Source organism: Oncorhynchus tshawytscha, linkage group LG04, assembly GCF_018296145.1.
Source record: "Oncorhynchus tshawytscha isolate Ot180627B linkage group LG04, Otsh_v2.0, whole genome shotgun sequence".
In the NCBI taxonomy this organism is placed as follows: Eukaryota; Metazoa; Chordata; class Actinopteri; order Salmoniformes; family Salmonidae; genus Oncorhynchus; species Oncorhynchus tshawytscha.
The window spans coordinates 15,878,394-15,892,866 of NC_056432.1; the positions used below are offsets into that span (position 1 = coordinate 15,878,394).

General features: G+C 41.0%; 1 protein-coding gene across 8 annotated transcripts in view; it reads left to right on the forward strand.

Moving 5' to 3' along the window:
- Positions 1 to 7,383: 7,383 nt before the first annotated feature.
- Positions 7,384 to 14,473, forward strand: part of LOC112247269 (ras GTPase-activating protein 1) — a 49,329-nt gene continuing 42,239 nt past the window's right edge. Inside the window, exons 1-2 of one of the 8 annotated variants that reach the window (XM_024415988.2) lie at positions 7,386 to 7,763; positions 8,002 to 8,608. In XM_024415988.2, coding sequence (XP_024271756.1) covers positions 8,079 to 8,608 — 530 coding nt within the window. In that variant the 5' untranslated portion in view covers positions 7,386 to 7,763; positions 8,002 to 8,078. Of the gene's footprint in view, positions 8,609 to 14,473 lie in introns of all 8 variants that reach the window. The other 7 variants (XM_042320363.1, XM_024416012.2, XM_042320364.1 and 4 more) reach the window with 7 other exon arrangements.

Here is a 14,473-nt window from a genome sequence, read left to right on the forward strand (position 1 = left end):
TTTTTTTCATGTTTGTGTTAACACCTGCTACCAACTACCCAGCAAGGTTGCAATGGAGCCCGCTTCACCTGGAATAGCTAACAAACACTTCCAGCGCTGTAAAAGCTGTGTTAATTACGCTCTTGTCCGGGACAGGGTTGACAATCCAGAGTTCCAATGCGGCAATTGTTTGCTTGCAGAGGATTAAAGAAATGAGGTGGCTATCCTTAGAAAGCAAATTTCAATTCTGCACAAACTTATGGGGAAAACGTATTTGTAACTTTCTTGTTCTCAACACCTTTGGCTGGTCGCCGCTCGGGCCTGATGGATGTATCCCTTCCTTGGCATCTGTCCCTATCCGAATGGCCTGTGCTACCTGGAACTTGTCTGCCAACGAAGTTGTCTCCATCTGCTTCTCCTCCTCCAGCTTGTAGTGTAGTAGATGGAGATCAGCAAGAGGATTGTTCCAATCATCGCAGGTCCCATGTCACAAGTTGTGGAAACTGAAGGCAGCAGCATGCTGCTAAGAGGATTCAGTGTCTGCAAGAGATTCAGAGCAGATTGACATAAGGAATAGCTTCGCTGCACTGGTACTGTACCTGAGCCTTCATCACTAGGACTGCCTGTGACTGCGACGGTTGTGCTGACTCCAACTACGCTGACTCCAGCAATGGCGTCATCATTGAGTTCGGCTCCTTTCCCTCTCTGGATCTGACAGGGCATTGCCTGCTGTGGGAGGTCTGGACCTATCACTGGGAGCACAGGGTGTATGCTATCCTACTTCTCGTGGGCCTGTAAAAGATTGAACTAATTGTGTGAGGGGTAGGAATGGGTGGATTTCTCCATCCCCTTCTCTGGCCATTGTATTTGGGCAGTTCAATGGTGAGAAATGTCTCAGTTCCTGAATAAAAAGTTGACTTTTTTTTTTTAAAGAACTGATTGGGTCTCTGCTTGACACCAACAAACACCCCATAATATCTGTCCCTGTGCCCTCCCGAAATCTTGGCATTGAACGTTCAGCAGACTTTTAGTCCTCCATAACTGGCTAGGAGACTTGTGCAGGTCTGCAAATGAAAAGTCATGTGACTAAACTGAATAAAAAGAAGAAACTTTACTTTGAAACAAAGATAAATTACATAAAGAATGATAGTAAAAAGCTTTGCAGAACCTTAAATGAAATGTTGGGCAAAAAGGCAAACTCAGCTCCATCATTCATTGAATCATCACAAAACCCACTGATATTGACAATTACTTTTAATGATTTCTTAGCAAACTTAGACATGACATGCCAGCAACAAATGCTGACAATACACATCAAACTATAACTGATCAAACTATGAAAGACAAGCATTGCAATTTTTTCTTCTGTAAAGTGAATGTGGAAGAAGTGAAAACTTGGATGGAAAATTACTGAGGGTAATAGTGGACGATAGTGCCACTCCTATTTGCCATATCTTCAATCTAAGCCTACTAGAAAGTGTGCCCTCAGGACTGGAAGGAAGCTAAAGTAATTCTGCTACACAATAATAGTAAACGCCCCCTTTACTGGCTCAAGTAGCAGACCAATCGGCCTGTTACCAACCCTTAGTAAACTTTTTGAAAAAGTTGTGTTTGACCAGATACAATGCTATTTTACTGTAAACAAATTGACAACCAGACTTTCAGCATGCTTATAGGGAAGGACATTAAACAAGCATGGCACTTGATGACTGATGTTTGGCTGAGAAAAACTGACGATGAAAAGATTGTGGGGGCTGTTTTGTTAGACTTCAGTGTGGCTTTTGACATTATCGATCATAGTCTGCTGTTGGAAAAATGTATGTGTTATGTACAACCCCTGCTATATTGTGGAAAAAGAGTTACCTGTCTAACAGAACACAGAGGGCATTCTTTAATGGAAGCCTCTTCAGCATAATCCATGTAGAATCAGGAATTCCCCAGGGCAGCTGTCTAGGTACCTTACTTTTTTCAGTCTTTACTAATGACATTCCACTGGCCTTTGAGTAAAGCCTGTGTGTCTGTGTATGCGGATGACTCAACACTATACACATCAGCTACTACAGTGAGTGAAATCACTGCAACACTTAACAAAAAGCTGAAGTTAGTTTCAGAATGGGTGGCAAAGAATAAGTTAGTCCTAAATATTTCAAAAACTAAGGCATTGTATTTGAGACAAATCATTCACTAAACCCTAAACCTCAATTAAATCTTGTAATCAATAATGTGGAAATCGAGCAAGTTGAAGTGATTAAACTGCTTGGAGTAAAGCTGGATTGTAAACGGTCATGGTCAAAACATGTTGATACAACAGTAGCTAAGATGGGGAGAAGTATGTCCATAATAAAGCACTGCTCTGCCTTTTTAACAACACTATCAACCAGTCAGGTCATACAGGCTCTAGTTTTGTCGCACCAGAACTACTGTTCAGTCGTATGGTCTGGTGCCATGAAGAGGGACCTCGGGAAATTACAAATGGCTCAGAACAGGGAAGCAAGGCTGGCCCTTAAATGCACACAGAGAGCTAATGTTAATAACATGCGTGTACATCTCTCATGGCTCAAAGTGGAGGAGACAATGACTACCCCCAGGGGTTCGCGCAATGCCGTCGGGAGTACGTCAAATAAAAATGTGATTCACTTTTTTATAATACATTTAAAAAATGTTTTTCAAAAAAATTAAAATTCTTCAGATTTTCAAACAGTCCATCTATATTTTCCATCGGGGCTATACATTTGGGTGAGGTTTTATTCTCGCCTGAGTAGCCTCGTTTCACTGCCAAAAATGAAATTAATCATCTAGTGTTCAGCGAAATAACAACACAATGTCAAATACAGGTAGCCTAGTCAAATAAAGAACGTCCAATCACATTAACCGTTACTCTCTCGTGGGAATTCCACTAACGGTCCGTATGTAGCCAAACGTAGCTGCTGCTCATTCAGTTTGCTCGAAAACTACCAGCAGTACTACACATGCACCTCTCGACGACACAAGCTGTTCTGCTTCCACGAACACATGCAAAGCTAGCATCAGTAATTCTACATTTGTTGTTAGCCCAGCTAGCATGGACACTGACAGTTGTGAATCTGATGCAGCCGAAGAGCTACTGCCCCCTTACCCGGGAAAGCACCGAACAACAGACAGGGACGTTGGACCATTGAAGAGGCGCACATTTGATGAGAACTACATTGATTTGGGGTTCACTTATATTGGGAGTATTGCCTTTCCTCAGCCACAGTGTGTTATATGTGCAAAAGTACTATCTTGTGCAGACATTTAGAAACAACACATGCACATTTGAAAAATAAGCCACGGGAGTTTTTGGAGGGAGAATAAAGACGACCTTCAAGTAGTAAGACATGTATAAAAGCAACAGACACCATTAATAAGACGGGCTAGAAGTGTCTTATATGGTGAGCTACCGAGTGGCTAGGACAGACAAGTCCCATACTATTGTGGAGGACTTCATTCTTCCTGCTGCCGCGGATATGGCAGGGACAATGCTTGGGGAAAAAGCAACAAAAAAAACTATACAAACAATGCCTTCATCAAACTGTTTCACGTCGCATCAGTGACATGGCAGGAGATGTTTTGAAACAATTCCTGCTCCGCATACAAGTCAGTGAATTCTATGTGTTACAGCTGGATGAGTCAACAGATCTGGCACAGCTCCTGGTGTATGTCCACTCTGTTTATGGGGTCAAGTAAGGAAGACATCCTCTTCTGCAAACCAGGACAAAAGTAAAGGATATTTTTTTAAGTACTGGACAGCTTTGTGACATCAAATGGACTTTGGTGGTCAAGATGTGTTGGTATCTGTACTACTGATGGCGCAAAAGCCATGGCAGGAAGACGAAGTGGAGTGGTAACGCGCATGCAAGCAGTTGCTCCCGACGCCACTTGGGTACACATGTCTGACATGATGACGAGTTTCTCACATGACTGGCCTATCTGGGTGATGATTTTTTCTCGCCTGAATGATCTGAATCTAGGATTACGGGGACTCTCAGCAACTTTATCCTTTTAGGAATAGGTGTCCCGCTAGCGGTGAAACTGGAGGGAGCGCAATTCAAATAAATTAATCTTAAAATTATGGATATTAAAAATGTAGGTACATATAAGTGTCTTATATCGGTTGAAAGCTTAAGTTATTGTTAATCTAACTGCACTTTCCGATTTACAGTAACTATTACAGCAAAAACATGCCATGCGATTGTTTGAGGACGGCGCCCCACATCAAAATATTTTTCCACCGGCACAACTTTCATAAATTCACAAATAGCGATTAAATATTCACTTTTTGAATATTTTCCTCTGATTTGTCATCCAAAGGGTCCCAGCTAAAACATGAAGTGTCGTTTTGTTAGATAAATCTTTCTTTATATCCCAAAAAGTCTGTTTAGTTGGCGCCATCGAGTTGAGTAATCCACTCGTACAACATGCAGAGAAAGGAATCCAAAAATCTACCCTAAACTTTGTTTCCACAAATCAAAATAAGTTTGTATTTACTCCACAGATACCCTAAAATGTAATCAAACTGTAATATTTCTTAGAGAACGAGGTATGTTCAATAGGAAACCAATTTTGGCAGGTGCGTCCTGTCTTCATGGCGCGCGCAAACACAAATTTCTAAGACTGTGTCCCTGTACTAAAACTGATATTTCTTATTCGTTTTTGAAGTTACAAGCCTGAAACATTGAACAGAGACTGCTGACAACCTGTGGAAGTCATAGGAATTGCATCCAGGGAGCTAATTTTCAATATGACCTTACACTTGACATTCTAAGAAGATGGTCTCTCAACAAAGAAAATCTGGTAGATTTTTTTCTATGGATTTTCTGCTACCATATCTATTTTGTTATATTCTCCTGTGTTATTTTAACATTTCTACAAACCTCAAATTGTTTTCTTTCCAGTGGTACCAATTATATATATATCCTGGCTTCAGGGCCTGAGCAACAGGCAATTTACCTTGGGCACGTCATTCAGGCGGAAATTGAGAAAAAATAAGATTTACTCAATGTGCGGGACAAAATTGAGGCTATGATTAAGAAGTTGGAGCTCTTCTCTGTCGGCATTAACAAGCACAACACACAGGACTATCCATCATTACATGATTTTTTTTGTGTGCAAATGAACTCAATCTTACGGACAATGTCAAAGGTGATATAGCAAAGCACCTGAGTGAATTGGGTGCGCAGTTACGCAGGTACTTTCCCGAAACGGATGACACAAACAACTGGATTCGTTATCCCTTTCATGCCCTGCCTCAAGTCCACTTACCGATATCTGAACAAGAGAGCCTCATCGAAATTGCAACAAGTAGTTCAGTAAAATGTAATTTAATCAGAAGCCACTGCCAGATTTCTGGATTGGGCTGCGCTCAGAGTATCCTGCCTTGGCACGTCGCACTGTTAAGACACGGATGCCCTTTGCAACCACGTACCTATGTAAGAGTGGATTCTCGGCACTCAATAGCATGAAAACTAAATACAGGCACAGACTGTGTGTGGAAAATGATTTAAGACTGAGACTCTCTCCAATACAACCCACCATTGCAGAGTTATGTGTATCCTTTCAAGCACACCCTTCTCATTTACCTGAGGTGAGTTATTCAAAATTTTCGATGAACAAATAAAGTTTTATATGTAAGATGGCCAAATAAACAGCAAAATGATTGATTATTATTTGTGCCCTGTCCTATAAGAGCTTGTTGTCACCTCCCACAAGCCAGGTTGTGACAAAAACTCACACTCATTCTTATGTTTAATAAATGTATCATATAGTGTGTGTGTGGCAGGCTTACAATGATGGCAAAAAGCAACATTTGAGAGTGCGCTGAACCTGGTGCTAGAAGGGGTACCCAGCTGGAGGTTGAATGTTTGAAGGGGTACGGGACTATAAAAAGTTTGGGAACAACAAGATATGCTACCAAAGGTCTCTTCACAATCCTCAAGTCCAGACTATGGGAGGCGCACAGTACTACCATAGAGCCATGGCTACAAGGAAATCTATTCCACATCAGGTAACTGATGCAAGCCGTAGAATCAGATGTAAAAAAAAAACTGAAAAAAATACAACTTATGGAATAGCGGGGACTGTGAGGAGACACACACACACACACACACACGCACACACGCACAGACACACATACACATGATAAGACACAATCTACACACATGTACACATGGATGTTGTATTGTAAATATGTGATAGTGGAGTAGTGGCCTGAGGGAACACACTACATGTATTGGGTAAAGGGTTATAAAATGTAATGTGTTGTAATATTTTAAATTGTGTATATAACTTCCTTAATGTTGCTGGACCCCAGGAGGAGTATCTGCTGCCTTGGCAGCAGCTAATGGGGATCGTTAATAAATACAAAAATATAAATACAACATTTAGAGAATGTTCTGAGAATGCTATTTAATTATCTTCAAATAATATATTAAAAATTATCAGAACGTTAATAAAACTTCCCAGGAAAGAAACCATAGTAAAACATTCTCAAACTCCCTGCAACCTAAAAATGAAAGTTCCCATAAGAGGCTACATTTTTACTTTTGTTCTCAGAACGTTTAAAAAAACATTCTGTTTTATCGATCAGGAGATGTATGGCTTCGTTCCCAGAACCAATGAGAATCCAAAAACGTACGTTCCCACAACTTCCAATGAACCAAATGTGCTAGCTTGGTTGTGTTTCAAATCAGAAGGTAATAATAACAATAATAATAAATATAAATATATGAATCATTTCTAGATTTCTAGATATTAATCATTTATAGATTTGGGGGGATACTTCTGACAAAATGTGTCTTATTGAAAAGACTAGGCTTCCCCTCCTCTCCCCTGTAACTATTCCCCAGGTCGTTGCTGTAAATGAGAATGTGTTCTCAGTCCATTTACCTTGTGAAATAAGGGTTAAATAAAAATAAAAATACCAGTAGGCCTACATTTCATTTATAAACTGGGTGGTTCGAGTCCTGAATGCTGGTTGACTCACAGCCGTGGTATATCAGAGGTATGACAAAACACTTATTTTTACTGCTCTAATTACATTGGTAAACAGTTTATAATAGCGATAAGGTACCTCGGGGGTTTGTGATAATCCGCGTTGCGTCGTGCGAAGAACAGCCCTTAGCAGTGGTATATTGGCCATATACCACACCCACTCGGGCCTTATTGCTTAATTATTGCCTATGTTGGTTGGTTGGTTTGTTTGATATAAGCGTGTGGAAAATAATTTCCTCCTGAAAACAATACACTATTCTATTCTAGATTAAAAACGGAATATAATAGAGTAGAATTGAATAGTACAACTACCTCTTTCAGATTTCTTGACCACCGATAGGATACAATGCCAGATATCATGGGTGAAGCTCGTGTCGTGGTTTTACTCGGTACTCGCTTGGCTGGGCCTGCGCGTGAGCTAGCACGCGCCAAGCGAGAAGAGGGAGAGGGAGAGAGAGAGGGAGGGAGCGAACATCGGCGGCAGCAAGCCATCAGCCCCGTAATCGAGAAAGAAAAGAAAAGAGAAGTTACGCAAGAAAGAATTGCTGTAATTTTCTCACCTGCTGGGCTACATTGGGTAAATTAAGTCCACCAGAGGCTCAGGTGACAGAGGAGACCGTTTGCGAACTCCGTAGGAGCAAAACAACAAAAGCAAAAATACGGGATTTAACACAGGCAGTGACAATAAAACAACACTCCCTGACAAGTGGGCTGCTGAAGGAGCAGGCAGGACAAGGAAAAAAGGAAATAAATACGACATCTGCTTCTCCTTTAAGGTATTTAAACGTTATTTTCAAAACATCAATTCTCACTGAACTTTAAATTCATGAAACAATGAAGACTTAGCCAGAACTCATCAAGTGTCTCTGCAGTAGCTAACGTTAGTTAGCTAGTAAGTGAGCGGTGTTCGCTAGCTACAGTAGCGTTTTGCTAGTGATTAACGTTAGCTAAGCTAGCTGACTAAACGTGTTGTTTTCCAATAAACTTTGGTGGTGTTTTTAATAACCCGAACAGTGAAGGAGTGCTTCAAGACTAGAGGGGGAGGGCAGGTTCCCTTCTTGACATATTCCCCTCTACACATTTTCCTTAAAATGATAGCTGCGGAGGTCAGTAGTGAGGACACGGGCTCTGTCTCGACAGGGGTGGCGGGCGGCGGAGGCCCCGAGACGGCCCATTTTCCGTTTTATCCCAATCAGACCAGAGTGCGGGTCACTGATTTTGGCCAGCGATCAGCACCAAACTCCCGCTACCAGTCGAACACCTCCCCGGACGCCCTCCCTGATATGAGTATGATTTACCCCGTATCTGGAGGAGATATTACCGGACCAGTCTTGTCCGCTACAGGGAATGGTGGTGGTGGACACGCAATTTGTCAAGGAACAAGCTCAGGGACCATTGGCGGTGTGTGCTACTCCCCCACCTCAGAGGGGCCCGGCAGCCGGATATCACCCACCTCGGCGGGTCCAGACGGGCCCAGTGTCTTCCCCCCACTACCACCACCACCTCTGCTGCCCACAGGCTACGGAGGACTCAGCACTGTGGATGAAAGCGAGATGCAGGATGGACCAGAATACGAGGAAGAGGAGGTGGTCTTCCCGCTCTCAGCGCCGCCCACTAACCAGTAAGGACTTTTCATATTCACTCAAATTGTTCTATTGTTCATTGACACCTAGCTAACAATCTAAAAGAGGGTTTTATTGAACCGTCCTGGGTATATTTCCTTCCTGATGCATCCACCACCAGTGCTCTAGTATCTATTCAAATTATTGACTACTGCAGTTTTATAACATGCCCCAAATGACAGGTAGGCAGTCACATTGAATGAGGGGGTTCAGGCTGTTGATCATCAATCTAGCCATGTAGTGAATAATGCATGAACCTGTCCTGAAAACAATTTCCATATCTCATAATGTAGAGAAATATTTGCATACCTACAGGTTAGATTATTCTCCCAACTCAGCCAGTTTGTTTGTATACAATTATCAATGCAATATATAGTACCAGTCAAAAGTTTGGACACCTACTCATTCAAGGGGTTTTTATTTAAAAAAAAAAACAATTTTCTACATTTTAGAATAATAGTGAAGACACCAAAACTATGAAATTACATGCATGGAATCCGGTAGTAACCAAAAAAGTGTTAAACAAATCAAACTATAGTTGAAATTCTTCAAAGTAGCGAGCCACGATGACAGCTTTGCACACGCTTGGCATTCTCTCAACCAGCTTCACCTGGAATGCATTTCAATAAACAGGTGTGCCTTGTTAATTTGTGGAATTTCTTTCCTTAATGCGTTCGAGTCAGTTGTGTTGTGACAAGCTACGGTAGGGATGGTATACAGAAGATGGCTCAAATAAGCAAAGAGAAACAACAGTCCATCATTAATGTAAGACATGGAGGTCAGTCAATCTGGAACATTTCAAGAACTTTGACATTTTTTTTTCAAATGTAGTCGCAAAAACCATCAAGTGCTATGATAACTGGCTCTCATGAGGACTGCCACAGGAAAGGAAGACCCAGCGTTATCTTTGCTGCAGAGGATAAGTTCATTAGATACCAGCCTCAGAAATTGCAGCCCAAATAAATGCTTTAGAGTTCAAGCAACAGACATATCTCAACATCAACTGTTCAGAGGAGACTGTGTGAATCAGGCCTTCATGGTCAAATTGCTGCAGAGATACCTCTACTAAAGGACACTAATAAGAAGATGCATACTTGGGCCAATAAACAAGAGTAGTGGACATTAGACGGGGGAAATCTGTCCTTTGGTCGGATGAGTCCAAATTTGTCTTTGGGAGACGCAGAGTAGATGAACGGATGATCTCCGCATGTTTGGTTCCCACTGTGAAGCATGGAGGCAGAGGGGTGATGGTGTGGAGGTGCTTTTCTGGTGACAGTCAGTGATTTATTTAGAATTCAAGGCACACTTAACCAGTATGGCTACCACAGCATTCTGCGGCGGTATGCCGTCCCATCTGGTTTGCGCTTAGTGGGACTATCATTTGTTTTTCAACAGGACAATGACCCAACACACCTCCAGGCCGTGTAAGAGCTATTTGACCAAGGAGAGTGATGGAATGCTGCATCAGGTGACCTGGCCTCCACAATCACCCAACCTCAACCCAATTGAGATGGTTTGAGATGAGTTGGACTGTAGAGTGAAGGAAAATGTGGTAACTCCTTCAAGACCGTTGGAAAAGCATTCCAGGTGTAGCCGGTTGAGAGAATGCTGAGTGTGCAAAGCTGTCATCAAGGCAAGGGTGGCTACTTTGAATAATCTCAAATAGAAAATATAGTTTGGTTTGTTTAACACTTTAAAAAAACATATTACTACATGATTCCATATGTGTTATTTCATAGTTTGATGTCTTCACTTTTCTACAATGTAGAAAATAGTACAGTAAGGAAAAAACCTTGAGTAGGTGTGTCTGAACTTTTGACTGATACTGTAATTCCCAGAATCATTGTAATGCGGCAGGTGTGGCAGATTTAAAATCTATCGAGCACTTGTCAATAAATGTTTTGATATTCAATTGTTCTGGCCACAAATTAGGGTTTTCTTTTTTAACCACACAATCATGTGGTCATAACCATATTCAATGGAAATGTTTTCTAATGGAATAATAATTCCTCTCACATCCCGCTCCTGAGTAAGGGTAGCCAATGTCTGCTGCTGCAGGCTTTTGTGTCAGTGTTGCTGCAGTAGGACTATCCATTGTGGGGGATTAAACATATTGGGTTTCCCTACACAATCATATTAGCCTATATATCTTTGTAGTGTGTGTGTGGCACTCGCTTTTGTCAGTCTCATTAGTGAAGTGCTGAGCTTTATCATTTCTGGCCTCTGTGAGATACGGAAATAACTGGGTCTGGAGTGTGAAATCACCTCTTATTTTAGGAGTTACATATCTCCCTGTCAGATTGGCCACCTTTTTAGCTGAAGAAATAAATGTTTAGCTCAATGAGTCAGTGGATTCTCCTCCTGTTTCCTTCACATCCCTTTCTGCTGGGGCACCAGGCAGTAGCAAAGATGTAATGAAGGGGACTGATTTTAATTCCCCTCCCCCTGTTTTCCACAATGGCTAGGTTTCCATCCAATTGGTGACAGATTTTCATGCACTTATTCTAAAATCTGCATAAAGAAAACATGCACTTTCCCACCAGTGGTGTGTTTCCACCAAACTGAATTGTTGCGGATATAAAGCATTGCGCGATGATTTAGTGCATAGAAGGTACTTTTGTTGCGTAAGTTATGTCCTGAATAAAAATCTAAAGTTCAATGTGTTTCCATTGCATTTTCAACACTACCTATTTTAGTTTTGTCACAAACTGTTGTGTTAAATAGCATATATGCACTCTGGTCTTGGCACATATGTTCTAGCCAACAGCTCTCAAATAGTACCGGTAGGCTAGCCTACATCGGGAATTATTAGGATAAAAGTGAGAATTTTGATTTGTCAAATGGCAGCTGATCATCGTGTCCCCAAAATAATTTCCTCTATTGGAAAGGAGCATCATGCTCATCACTGTGGACTTTCATCACCCTGTGAAGTGACTCATAATTTATTTTATCTTTAGTGGGAGGACCTGACAACATATCTTCACATGACTCCAAGTTTACCTTAATATGATGGTTATTATATCAATATTTGAGCATTAAGGCATACCCAATGCCATTTCTCGCCTAATTAACTAAAAGATCCCACCATATTGAAGGACATTCTGTCGACATTTTATTAAATTGTACTGACATTTCTTGTTTCCATCAGCCCAGTCTTTTTTTAATATGTCAGATATATAGGGCTCTAAAGTGCAACCAATTTTTATTTTACTACATATTTGCTGTGCGACCAGGAGTTTTATTTTGGGTGTACTGTGAGACTAGGAAGGAAAATCTCAGATTTTATAATTGTTGTAATGATAAGGCTTTGCTGTTTCATTATTTTTTCTTAGTGCACTAGAAAAAAAAGTGCAGATTCAATATATTCATAAACCATGCGTGCTGTTCTAAAACTACTTGTGTGTAGTTAACTGTTTGTTTATACTTTGTTCAGTCATGTTACCTCATTGGCTGGCTGGCTAGCTAACAACCTGGTACATTTACCAGCATATGCAAACATTTGGGGGCACAGAAAGAAAACAAAAGGTATAGCTTGTTCTTCCGGAGACCAATGATCATAGACATGAATATAAAATGCGTTCCCATCACAAACCTGACATTTAAATTTTTTTCTATGTAATGTATCTAAATAGGAAAATAGTTATTTTTACATAATATAGAAACCTAATATTCCACAAATGACTTACTAATTTCTGTGTCAGGTATTCATATTAACAATTTACCTTTCCTAATAAACTAATGTATTTCAAATCAAAGTTTATTTGTCAGGTGCGCCGAATACAACCTTACAGTGAAATTCTTCCTTACAGGCCCTAACCAACAGTGCAATTTTAAGTTTAAAAAAATAGGTATTAGGTGAACAATAGATAAGTAAAGAAATAAAAGAACAGTGAAGGATAACAGCGAGGCTATATACCGGCACCGGTTAGTTGGGCTAATTGAGGTAGTATGTGCATGTAGGTATGGTTAAAGTGATAACCATACCTACATATATAAACCGAGTAGTAGCAGCAGTGTAAAAGAGGGGTTGAGGGGATACACGCATGATACGAATAGTCTGGGTAGCCATTTGATTACATGTTCCGGAGTCTTATGACTTGGGGGTAAAAGCTGTTGAAGTCTTTTTGTCCTAGACTTGGTGCTCCGCTACCGCTTGCCATGTGGTAGTAGAGAGAACAGTCTATGGGTCTTTGACAATTTTTAGGACCTTCCTCTGACACTGCCTGGTGTAGAGGTCCTGGATGGCAGGCAGCTTAGCCCCAGTGATGTACTACTTACAGTTATATATTAGGTTCTAGGGCACAGCCTGCTTCAAAAGTAACTAATTGATATAGGCCCAATAAAGGCTGTCTATCAATTAAAAATTATATTTTTAAATAGGTATTTTCTGGTGCTCCTAACTTGTATTTGGAGTGAGGTGTTTTAAAAAAAAAAAATATATATATATATATATATATATATATATATAATTAAATAACCAGCCACTCATCAGTCCACTGCACTGACTCAATGTGAGACATTTCACACAACTGGAGTCTGATGCAACACAAGTTCCTCTTCTTTATCTGGTATTGTATATCTTAATATGGTATATGTTGGTTGAGCTGCGGTGACCTGGCTGCTGCAAACTAGCATGTGGTGTGAGATGCGGTGCCAGTGGTTACAAATTACCCCACCTCATCTTGTCATATATAACACCAAATACCAGAACAAAAGAGTTTCGTATCAAGTCATTTTTCTTATTGAGTGATTTTATATTTATTTTCAATGAAGCCTATCACCACAGATCCACTACAGAGCGAAATATAGCAGTTTCATTGACACATTATAGTTGAGGCCCTAATACATTTTAGCTAATGCTTTAGTTCGCTAATTGGAATGCACACACCATCTACACACAAGTCCATAGGTGACTCTTTACAATGTCACACTCAGAGCTGCATACCCTTACTTCCCTGGGAGCCTAATGGACCACTCTTGAGGACAGTTTAAATGATGACCCAATTAAGATGCGGGTCTCCTCCACATGTGGCAGTGATCCACTGTGACAGAGGGCTGTCGACTGGAGCCTTGGCAGGGTGACTGCCTGAAGCAGTGGTGCCGTCCCATGGATGATACGTAGTCTGATTCTAAAGGCAGTCAAGTACACGGTGCATAGCCCAAGAGTCAGTGAACTTAACACAGTTTTGGTGAGGTTAAATCAACCCATTGTGTGGTATCTTAATAAACACATTTGAAAACTCATGTAGGCTAGGCCCAATAGCGTACATTTTTACCAGTATTGCTGGTGATGAGGAAATACAATACCTGGCCTACTTCACTGGAGAATGTCTTGCTAAAATGTTATCATAAGAAGGCCACTTCTGAGGTGACCTGGTATTTGCAGCATAGGTTCATCATCCCTGGAGACTGTCAGAAGCTATAGTCTTTAATTCTCATGTTCATTTAGAGGTGCTTAACTTAGCACTTTGTAGAATGCCATGGAGAGGGAGAGCAACGCAACCAGCAGCAGACTCATTCACGCCTCTGTACAACAGAGGCTCATTCATAAACAATAGCGGCAGCGGTGGGATCAATGTTTCACACAAACAACTGCATAACGAAGACGTCAGGAGGCCTAATGTCGCTCTCCCCACTTCGGAGAACGCCAGCCCAGTGCCTGAGCTAAAACAAACAGGGTACCTCGAAACAAGCTGCTGATTTTGTTTCCACGAAGATTAGAGGATTTAGTCATTAAACCCCCCCCACAAAAAAAAAAAACACCAGATAAGCAGTTGGTCATGACAATGTCTCTTGCTGAAGTGCTAATTGAGCACCCACGCTTCCTAATTGCCTTTTTGAAAGTTGGCACTGGTGGAATTCCT